At 55.6% G+C, this 11,174-nt stretch overlaps 1 protein-coding gene across 1 annotated transcript; it reads left to right on the top strand.

The window, feature by feature from the left end:
* Nucleotides 1–2,893: 2,893 nt before the first annotated feature.
* On the top strand, nt 2,894–10,548 carry NFKBIE (NFKB inhibitor epsilon). The gene is made up of 6 exons (XM_086371895.1): nt 2,894–3,508; nt 5,866–5,968; nt 6,719–6,941; nt 8,382–8,470; nt 8,581–8,820; nt 9,457–10,548. Exons 1-6 carry the CDS (start codon nt 3,141–3,143, stop codon nt 9,520–9,522), a joined length of 1,089 nt encoding a protein of 362 aa, XP_086228021.1. The 5' UTR covers nt 2,894–3,140; the 3' UTR covers nt 9,523–10,548.
* Nucleotides 10,549–11,174: the final 626 nt, after the last annotated feature.

Below are 11,174 nucleotides of genomic sequence, written 5' to 3'. Positions count from 1 at the left end.
CAGTGAGTCCATCCTCCCTGCCCAAACCAAGGGAGAGTATGATCCCAAAAGGCATGGTTCTCCTTCATCCCCATGGCAGAGGAGGAATCTCACTTGCTGGCTCATTTCAATATCTCTCTCCTACCCATAATTTTTGAGAAGTCCTGCCCACAACTAATTCTAACTCCTCTTCTGGTTTCAGTTCATTTCACCTAATTCAGGACTTACTGCAGATAGAGAGCAGAGGTCCTAATCCTGGCCTTTCCTAACCCAGATAGGATCTTCACACTCCCCATTTAGTTGTTCTAATCTTCCTCCTGTCCTCCAGCCCCACTGCCTTCCTGGCTCCACTTCAGGGGGCTTTGGAAGAGAGATAGCTCAACTTCTTTTGGCCAACCCCAGAGCTTTCAAGAGATAAAAGACCACCTCCCCTTTCTCCATACACATGCATTACCCCTCCTTGGAAGCCCAGAGAAAAAAGGGGGCTGTGGAAGGAGCCAGCTGACCAGCTGGTCACCATGGCAACTGGGCCTGTTTCCTGAAGATGAGTCTGGCTGGAGTGGGCAGAGATGGGGAGTGGGAGCGTGACAAAGGGAACCAGAAAACAAGAGAGAGAAGAGGACCTTGGAGAAGACTGGGTGGGACTGAGGGAATGAAGACAGGACCTGGATCATGCTGTGACTTGAGTCAAAGTCCCCAGGTCATCTTTCCAGATGACACTGCCATGATCCCTGTCCCCATTCCTAAATTGTACTGAGAAGGGCTTCCTATTGGAGTGCAGACTAGGTGCTGGAAGCAGTCAGTGACTCAATGCTGACCTCATGTGGCCAGAAAAGGGGCTGCCACATACGTGTTAGGATTTAGAGCCAGACACGGGTAGGTTTCTGCTAGGTTAATGGGGTAGGTTTTTCCTTAAAATCAGCCTCTGGGTATAACAGAGGTGCTCACTGCACACCCTTGAGTTCTTGTGTCCTTGGAAAGGGCTCGGATGCTCCCAACTTCTTAGACCTTCATGAAGGAAAGAAAGTCACTGAAAACATTGTTTGTTTGTTTGTTTGTTTGTATTTGGCTGCACCTGCACCGGGCTTAGTTGTGGCATGCAGGATCTAGTTCCTTGACAAGGAATCGAACTTGAGCCCCTGAACTGGCAGCTCAAAGTCTTAACCCTTGGACTACCAGGGAAGTCCCTCACTGAAAACATTTTTAAAGTTTTGTATCAGGAACAGGAAAACACAGCTCTACACTTTCAGATTGTTTGACCTTGGGCAAGTCAAGTCACCTTTCTGGGCCTCAGCTTCCCAGCTTTAAAATGGAGATGATTTTGAAGTGGTTAAGGTTTGTATTTTTGCTCCAGCCTTTGAGATTGGGAGAGGAACAGGTCAGGGGAGGAAGTTGAGGATGTCTGAAGTCACAGTGACCCCAAGGGAAGGAGATGCCTCATTTTCCTTGGGCTTTCCCCTCATGGCTCTTCACCCTCTCATGCTCAAAACATCCTCCCCACTCCAGCCTTCAGTGGGGGATGGAGACCAGTGGGTCACCTCCTCCAATCTGTCCTCCCATCTCCCTTCTCCCTCCACTCACCCCCTTCCCAGAGACTAGGTACTTCTTCCCAGCCCTCTTCCCTTCCCATTTCCAAATCAAATGGAACCCCCTCTACCGCTCACCCCATTGGGTAGTTGGCCCCATGTTGTACCCCTCCAGCATCCTGTTCTCACTCCTATCTTAGCCCAATCACTCTGTGTTAACTGCTAGGGGACTTTGAAGGCTGGAACCATGGGACAGGTTTTTTGTTTGTTTGTTTGTTTGTTTGTTTGGAGCGGGACGGGGGATGGTAGTTGTTGGTTATTACTGTTACTGTGAGCCTCCGTTTTGCTTCCAACAGAGAGAACAATGTCAGGCATATAGAAGAAGCTCCTTATGTGTCTATCAAATGGATGAATAAAATGAGGTTTCATGGGGAGGGTGGGAGGGAAACTGGTTAGTAGCTGCGTGTTCACACCCCAGCTTCCTTCCTTCAAAGCCAGAGTTGGGAAAGGGAGATGTTTTCTTGGGGGTGATTTTTCTAAGAGCATTTCTGGAACTTGGGGTAGGGGATAAATCTTGGGCAGCTGATCCCACATGGGTGGGATTTGCCTACAGCCTCCTGAGGCTAGGCCCAGGGAAAATAGGGATGGGGAAGGGGAAAAGATGTCCTGGTATTAGGGCTGAGGCTGCCAAGGGGACCTCAGCAGAGTGCTGCCCAGAATGTCTGGGGCCTCCCCATCCTGGCCCCGCCATGAGGAACTACACTTGCCCAACCAGATGCTGTTACTGTCTGAGACCAGTATTTCATCCCTGTGAGGAATGACCACTCTGCTTTTTTAGACCACAGTCTTTTCAACAGAAAAACCACTTGCGAAAAGCACATCCTCATGTCCAATTCTATGTGATCTGAAAAACTGACACAGGAGACTTTGTATCCAGAACCCAAAGGGAGAACTCCTTTAAAGACATGGGTGTCCCCTTTGTCTCCGGGAAAAGCAAGAGAAATTGAGAGTAGTGGGCCGGGGACAGGTAGCAACGCTTCCCCGTCCCACCTTCCACCTGCCCTCCCCAGAAGACGCCCAGCTTGTGCAGATGATTAACATATGTTCCTCTTAAACGAAAGAATAAATGAATGGGAAAATGAATGAAGAAAACAGAGGAAGTGAAGGAAGGAAAGAAAGAATGCATGGAATTAATACATGGAATGAAGGGAGGGGGATAGAGTGAATGAATGGACGGTTGGATGAATGTATGAATGGGTGAGTTAACGCAAGAGTGAGTCAGGACCGGGGAACCCCTGACTCGGAGCCAAAGCAGAGGGCGGGGTAAGGGGGATTCCGAAGGGCGGGGCCTCCGTCCGGAAGCGCGGCGCCTGCCGGGGGCGGGGCCTGAGGGCGGGGCGAGCGAGTGTGTCTCACTGGGCTGCCCAGCTGCCCCGAGTAGCGGCTGCCGCGGACCCCGCCGCCGCTCCGAACCTCGTCCACGCTTCTCGCCGAGCCCCTGAGGCCCCCCCCGCAGCCCGGGAAGGAGGCCATTTCGGGTCCCTCACCCGCTCTGTGAGGCGGACCTGCAACCCGGAAAGGCGGCGAGGAGTCGGATCCTGCTGGGACCGGGCCCGGCGGGCCGGCGCCGCGGGGATGTCGGAGGCGCGGAAGGGGCCGGACGAGACCGATGAAAGCCAGTATGACTCGGGCATCGAGTCTCTGCGCTCCCTGCGCTCCCTGCCCGAGTCCACCCCGCGCCCAGCCTCGGGGCCCTCAGACGGCGGGGGCCCCCAGCCCTGGATTCATTCTCCGGGAACCGCCAAGGAGCCAGAGGAGAAGGAAGACACGGACGGGGAGCGGGCTGACTCCACCTACGGCTCCTCATCACTCACCGAGCCCCTGTCCTTGTCGGGAGACCCCAGGACCGAGGACGCAGTTCCAGACTCACCGCTCCCCGTCGCCGGGGCGCTGAGCCCTCAGCAGCTGGAAGCACTCACGTACATTTCCGAGGACGGAGACACGTGAGTATGGGGGCTAGGCTAAGAGAGGACCCCTTCCTCCCTCCCGATGCCAACTCGGGGCCTTCCCCAGGAGCCGCAACCGGCCGGGCATTCCCTATGTGGGGATCCCTAAAGGCACCAGCTCTGGAAGGGGCGGTCCCCACTCTCTCTTTCAAACTGAACTCTCAACCCACTTTTGAGCTGTAGCCAGACCCAGTCCAGAGGACCTGGCATCCTCTGTCTGCCCCACCTTTTGGCAGGGCCCTTACCAGGCACCTGGAACCCCAGCTAGCATCTTGGAAATCTACCAGTAACCCATCCCGGGGAAGAGAAAATTCCCCTGACCAGCCCAGTTTTGTTTTGTTTTGTTTTGTTTTTCTCGCTGGAGGACAGGGCATCCTTGTTTGCTTAATATCTGGGATTCCCGGCCTCTGACCTCAGAATGCCCTGTCTCAAAGAACAAGAGGGGCCAGTGACAGGCTGCCAGTGGGCCCAGGAAGCTAGGGTCCGAGGTGCTGCCAGGGGTGCATGGCTGAGGCTGGCCTGTGGAGTAAGTAAGCCAGGCTGGGGCACTCTTGCCCCAGCAGACAGATAGGCGGCTGGTTACTCCAGCTAACTTCCTCCTCTGTTGAGAAAGGGGAAGTGAGGGCTAGAGTCAGCCTTACCGACACTCTCCACCTCCTGAGCCCTGCAAATCCCCCTCACTGTCCTATGTGACCCCTTCACTTCATCCTTCCTCCTCAGGCCCAGGTGGAGCTTGGTGGAGACTGGGCCGGGGCAGGGCCGGGGGGAGGGGTGGTCAGAGAGGCAGGTGAAGTAAGAGGCAGTTGTATGGTAGGGGCTGGCCAGGTGAGGATTTGCCCCTCAGGAAGAAAAGATGGACAAGAGAGGGGGTGGCTGGGATTTGGGGATGGGAAACAGAGTGGAGGGGGGCTGAGGTCCTGGATCTGGGCTGCTGGAATGAACTGGGAGGAGAAGGCAGGAGCCATCTGTCTTGATCTGCTTTTTTGGAGATGCAAAGGTCCTGGGTGGCCTCTGACAGAGACACACTCTGGACCCACTGGGTGACCCTAGGCCTTTTTGTCCTCTGTGCCTAGAGATCACCAGCCCTCAGGCCCACAACCAAGATTGTGCGGGCTCTGTGCAGAATACCTGTGGTTGACCTTTGACCCAGGGAGTGGAGGCTTCGGCCCTGCCCCTCTTGCTTAGCCTCTCAGCCCCAGCTTTAATCGCCTCTAGTTAGAGACAGATGTGGAATCTAGACCTGGTGCTGGGGGGGAGGGAGGTGTCAAGACCCCCAAGGGGGTTCCCTGAGAGGAGCGGCGCTTTCTTCCCTCCGGAGGTGTCTGGGCTGTGGACATATGGAAATGGGAAGAGGAAGTGGGAGGAGGGAGACTGAGGGAGAGAGGGAGGTGGCTGCAGGAATGTGACCAGAGAGCAGGCCCTGGCCGAGGGGATTTCCAGCGCGGTTCCTCCCTCCCTCCCTCCGTCACTCTCTCCTGGGCCTCGCCAGCCACCAAAGCCCGCCCCCCCTCCTGCCCCAAGCAGCCCCCTCCCCAGCCCAGACGGGTCTTTCAGCCAGGCTTCCCCCTGACGAATGCCCCAGCAGCTGCCCGCCCCGGCCTAGACCCTCTGGCTCTGGCTTTCATTTTCCCCACCTGACGTGGGGAAACCCCAGGGCTGGAACTTCCCCTCCTGGCCGCCCCAGGTTAAGGCTCTTTATCCCCCACCCCAGGCACACATTTTCTGCACTGCACAGTCCTCCCCGCAGAAGCACACACAGGAGTGGGGCCCCAGCTCAGGCCCCGGCCCGGCCCTGCAGAATGGCCTCTGGCTGTCCCGTGGAGGGCAGCAGGGTGGGGTGCTGCCCTGTCTCCTTGCTCCTCTTCCAAGAGCTTCTGTCTCCTCTCTTTTGGGAGGTGTTCATGAGGGGACAGAGGGTGACCCCACCCCTGCCCTCTCTGCCCTCCCCACTGAGGGGGGCAGAAGTGGGGAGCCCAGCCCTGGAAACCACCTCTGTGCTACCCCAGCGGCTTTCAGTTTGGCTTTGAGCTGCAGCTGCCTGGTGGGGGCCCCAGGGGGCCAGGGGGGAGCGGGGTGTAGGCAGGGTGGACAGGAAGGACCTTGTCCCGTCAGCACCCTGCCCACATTCTCACTCAGCCAAGGCCCTCCCAAAGGCCAGAGATGGGAACTTGGAGCTTCCACCCTCAGGATCCTGGCTTCCCGCAGCAACCCCCACTTCCTGGCCCAAACTCTCACTTCCTGCACCTACCCTCTGGGTGGCAACTTAGACATTGATGTGTTCCATCTAACCCCAGAACCCCAGCCCACTCTGTCTGGCCTGAGCCCTGACCCCAAACCTTGCCTCTGCCTCCCAGGCTGATCCACCTGGCAGTGATTCACGAGGCCCCCGCCGTGCTGCTGTATTGCCTGGCTCTGCTGCCCCAGGAAGTCTTGGACATTCAGAACAACCTTTACCAGGTGGGTGGAGATGGTGGGCTCAGCCCAGATACCTATGTCTGCCCCAGCAGCCATCCCCAGCCACCAGACAGCATCCTTTGGCTGCTCCCTCAGGGAACCATATGTCAGACACTGGGCAAGAAGCTGAGGACAGAGAGAGAGTAGGAATCAGACCCTGCCCACAAGGTGCTCGAGCCTGGGCTAGAGGACTCGTGTCAACACGTAATGACACAGCACGGTGACGAGAGTCGTGATAGAGACACATGCCGGCTGCTGTGGGAACCACTGTCTGTGGGAAGCAGCCAGGGAAGGTGTTAGTACAGGACATGATGTCTGCAGGGAGCATTCAAGGAGGAGTGTGCCGGGCAGAGCCTGCCTGATGCCTCTGTCGCCTCCCTCTGAGACCTCAGCCCCTCACCTAGGATAACAGGCCTCCCCAGAGGATGAGAAGCTAGATTCTGCTCCCACCCCATCACCATCACGCCCTGTCCCTCCCTGCCCCGGCTCTGCCCTTTCTCCAGGGTAGGGGGGACAGGGGCGGTGCTAAGGGGACTTCAAGAATAGCAGAGGGCCACTTGCCTTACCCTACCTCCAGAATTGGGGCCCCGAGAGTTTGATAGGGGACAACAGAAGGAAGACCAGAGCCATAGCCTTTATAGGCAGTCCTCAGAGAAGGGGCTGGCTGCTGGCAATTCCCATGCCCACTCCAGCAGGTTCCCAGAGGTTGCAGCACGTTGCAGCCACCCTGTGACCCTCTCTTTGTGCCTGCAGACAGCACTTCATCTGGCTGTACATCTGGACCAGCCCGGTGCAGTTCGGGCCCTGGTGCTGAAGGGGGCCAGCCGGGTGCTGCAGGACCGACATGGTGACACAGCCCTGCATGTAGCCTGCCAGCGCCAACACCTGGCCTGTGCCCGCTGCCTACTGGAGGGGCAGCCAGAGCCAGGCAGAGGACCACCTCACTCCTTGGACCTCCAGCTGCAAAACTGGCAAGGTACAGGTGGCCTCAAGGCCCATGGGAGGAGGAGGGGACAGGAGACAGGGACCTCACTTTCAGGGAAGGGAGGGCCACAGCTTGTCTATTGATGCAGCTCCAGTTCTAAGCACACAGGTACTCAGAATACCTTTGTTGAATGAAGGAGTGAATTAATGAATGGATTCTGGTTAGAATTTATGGAGAACCTACTATATACTAAGCAGAAGAGCTCAACTTTGCCTTCAAGATGTACAGTTTGGGGGGCTTCCCTAGTGGCTCAGTGGTAAAGAATCCACCTGCCAGTGCAGGAGACACGGGTTCAATCCCTGATCCAGGAAGATCCCCTATGTTGTGGAGCAACTAAGCCCAAGCGCAACTACTGAGACTGTGCTTTAGAGCCTGAGAACTGCAACTGTTGAGCCCACGTGCCACAGCTACCGAGGTCCGGGTGCCCTAGAGCCTGCGATCCGCAGCAAGAGAAGCCACCACGATAAGAAGCCGTAGCACTGGAACTAGCAGAGCAACGCCTGTTGACCACAACTAGAGAAAAGCCCGTGCAGCAACGAAGACCCCAGCACAGCCAAAAACAAATCAATAAATACAATTATAAAAAAAAAGAAAAAAGATATTCAGTTCGACAGAGATGAGATGAACTCATTAATTCATTCAACAAAAATGTACTGAGAACTTTCTCTGTACCAGACATTATTGTAGGAGCCAGACTTGCGTCTGTGAGCAAAACAAGATAATGTCTGAGGCAAACAATGAACATAAGAAGTGAGTTCTCTGGCAGGTTAACAGGCAGTCACTGCTGTGGGGACGGGAGAGCTAGGTGAGGGGACTGAAGTGGGGGGTGGGGCTTGATGGGATTTTTAGTCTTTGTGCTAGCTCCTTGCTGGCCCGGGTGCCCCTCTTCTTAAAAAACTCGATGCAAATTCACATCCTTCATCTCTTTCAAGTCTCTGCTCAAATGTCCCTGCTCCATGAGGGTCTCCCTGACCACTCTGTTTTAAAACGAACTAATGAATTAGTTCATTAATTCATTCATTAATTCAGGGGCTGGGGGCCTGAGGATCCCTAGAGCTCTGAGGAAGGTGACTTTTAGAAGGGGCCTGAAGGCAGGTAGAGTTTTACAAAAAGACTGTGTGTGTGTGCACGGACAGGGGAGGCAGCATGTGGTGGGGGAGGGTGTGTGTATGGGGGGGTGTCACTCAGCAACCTGACTCCCGAAGCGTGAAAGTTTCAATAACATGACTGAAAAGGTGGAAACTTTGAGTTCCTTTCCCCCCAGACTTTTGAGGGGTTTTTTGGGTTTGTGTTTTAACAGTCTTGTGATCAGGGGCACTGAGTAGGCAGGGACGGGGCGGGGGGGTCCCTTGGGGCTGAGGGGTAAGGGAGGTCCCTGAAGAAAGGGAGAGCGAGCTGGTAGATGCAACCCCCATCCTCACCCCATCTCAGGTCTGGCCTGTCTCCACATCGCCACCCTGCAGAGGAACCGGCCACTCATGGAACTGCTGCTTCAGAACGGAGCTGACATTGATGTGCAGGTGAGGTGACCCATCAGAGAGCTGCCGGGCCCAGGGCCCAGGCACGGGGCCCCTCTTCTTAGAGGCATGCCTCCTCTGAGGGCCTTGGCTGACATCCTTCTCTCCCCCAGGAGGGCACGAGCGGGAAGACAGCGCTGCACCTGGCCGTGGAGACCCAGGAGCGGGGTCTGGTGCAATTCCTCCTCCAGGCGGGGGCCCGGGTGGACGCCCGCATGCTCAATGGGTGCACGCCTCTGCACCTGGCGGCGGGCCGGGGCCTCAGCGGCATCTCGTCCACCCTGTGCGAGGCAGGTGCCGACTCCCTGCTGCGAAACGTGGAGGATGAGACTCCCCAGGACCTGGCTGAGGACGTAAGAGGCGGACACTCAGCTCTGCTGTCCAGGGCCTCCCACATCCCTAGTGGAGACAGGAGCTAGCACAGCTGAAAGGGCCAAGGAGTTAGGAGCCTGGGGTTGTAATCCACGACTCTGCCACTCTCTCAGCCTGTGTTCTCAGGACCCCGGGCCCGAACTTGGGACTCCTGCAGGAGCCATGCAGCTAAAGCGGGCTGGGTGTGGACAGCCAGGTGCTAGGGCCTGCGGGAAACCAGACAGTCTTTTGTCTGAGGGTCACTTGCTCTACTCAGCTTCACCAGATTCTTGCAGAGGAGGAAGACGGACCCAGTATTTCCAGATCTTGGATTTTTTTTTTTTTAAGAGAGATGAAACCTAGATTTTCTGTAGAGTCTTTTCCATTTTTAAATATGTGATGTAAAAAGAAATTCAAAATGTTTTGTGAGTGCCCTTTCCCACCCTCCACTCCCAAAACGAAAGCAAAAACAGCCCCCAGTTGCCCTGAGGGACCACTGTTTTGGGGATTAGTAGGAAGATTTGCTCCCTGATGTCCTTCAGGGATCACTTGGTGGGGATTAAAGGGCCTAATGGGTCTCCCAGCTCCCGCCTCTGTCCACCGGCCCTAATCTTGCTTCTCTCCATTCCTTTCCTCAGCCCTTTGCCCTATTGCCCTTTGACGACCTGAAGATCTCCGGGAAGCCACTGCTGTGTGCTGACTGAAGCCGGGACAGGCTCTCGGACCCCGGATGCTCCCCCTCTTCCCATCTGGAAGCTGGAGACACAGCTGCTGCAGTCTGGGCCCAGGCCGTGTGTCCTGGAAACTGCTAAGGCCAGAGCCTGGGGCCAGCACAGTCCTGAGCTGAGAGGAACCATCCCAAGTGAGAGAGCCAGTCTGGAAGGAAGAGCTTTGGAGTGGATAGAAGATTCCTCAAAGCCCCAGGCAGTGTGGGCGAAGCCTGTTGACCTCTGTCGAAGATGGCGGGGCTCATCTCTTCCCACGTGGGGTCAGCCTGAAGCTGCCAGCCAGTTAAGACAACATGGACTCTCCCAAATGAGAAGAGATACTGAACTGTGAGTGAGCAGGGCTCTGGAAGGGTTCCAGCTCTCTGCCAAGGAGGACTCTGAAACACTGTTGCTCAAAGACTTCACACAGAAGGCCCTGAACTTCTGGGGAAGGGGAAGTTCAATAACATGACACTAAAACGGCAGAGACTTTTAACTCCCACCCACCCCCACCCCCAGTTGTTTTGCGTGTGCCTGCGTGCGTGCCTGTGTGCACTGGGGATTTCTAGACAGACCTGTCCTGTGACCTTGTGGTGACGGCAGAGAGAAGGAAATTGGTACTTGAGCAGTGTAGGGCCTTGCCAGGGAGGGTAGGGAGGCTGGTGGTCCTCAGGCCTCTCTGTCCAGACCACACTCTTGCCCTTTCTGTGGAAATGCAGAGGATGGAGGAAGAGAAAGAGGAGTGAGAAGATGCAAGTGGGAGGCCTCATCACGGCCCTGGAAGAGCCTGGGGAGAAGGGCTAGCCTGTGAAGAGTACACGAGGGAGCGTGGCTTTGTATGTTTTTTCCTCTCATTCCACATATGTTTGAGGCATCTATTAGGTCAGGTCTGTGTTGTGATAGAATTTGGGGAATAAAGCAGTACAGTTTCTGACCATTTAGAGATTATAGTCTAGTGAGTGAGACAGATTTTTATGTTTAAAATCATAAACATCTAAATAAATATGTAATTGCAAGTTGCAATGGAAGGAAAAGCTCGTGGGAGGGAGAACGATGGACTGGGTGGAGGGCCATACTTGGTGGTCAGGGGAGGCCTGGGTAGGGGACACGTCCTCTGTTGCTCGGTCATGTCCGACTGTGACCCCATGTACTGTAGTCCACCAGGCTCCTTTCCATGGGATTCTCCAGGCAAGAATGCTGGAGTGGATTGTCATTTTTTCCTCCAGGGGATCTTCCTGAGCCAGGGATCGAACCTGCATCTCCTGTGTCTCGACTTGCGTTGGCATGTGGGTTCTTTACCACTGAGCCACCTGGGAAGCTTAAGGAGGGGACAGGGAGAGCTTCCCTGGGGAAAGGTTTTTTGATGATTTAGTAGAACTGGGAGCAGGCCAGTAGGAATCTGCAGGGAATGGATGAGTGGCCGAGGTACACGGGGGACAGGTCATGCACATCCTCAAAGGTCATGGGGATGGGGGGACAGAACTGCTAGCCCAAGCCCCCAAACCAAGTAGACATCTTCTGCCAGAAAACGGGGAAGCGGTAACATAAGGGGGATGTTAAAACGGTAACATAACGGGAATATACTTGGAATGCAGAACCTCCATATCCGCGTCCCTAGGGCGGCAGTGGTCACCGCCACCTCCAGACCG

The sequence above is a fragment of the Bos grunniens genome, chromosome 23 (assembly GCF_055505025.1).
Source record: "Bos grunniens cultivar Pamir isolate PY7600 chromosome 23, Bosgru_T2T1.0, whole genome shotgun sequence".
Classification (NCBI taxonomy): Eukaryota; Metazoa; Chordata; class Mammalia; order Artiodactyla; family Bovidae; genus Bos; species Bos grunniens.
Note: the sequence above shows the minus strand (reverse complement) of the source record. Positions and strands in the feature narration are given on the sequence as shown.

Excerpts from the sequence above, each read along its gene's own strand:
- NFKBIE (XM_086371895.1), top strand. The coding sequence starts at position 3,141 with ATGTCGGAGGCGCGGAAGGGGCCGGACGAGACCGATGAAAGCCAGTAT. Across the intron at positions 3,509-5,865 it reads ATTTCCGAGGACGGAGACAC|GCTGATCCACCTGGCAGTGA; the intron begins GTGAGTATGGGG and ends TCTGCCTCCCAG. Across the intron at positions 5,969-6,718 it reads TTCAGAACAACCTTTACCAG|ACAGCACTTCATCTGGCTGT; the intron begins GTGGGTGGAGAT and ends TTGTGCCTGCAG.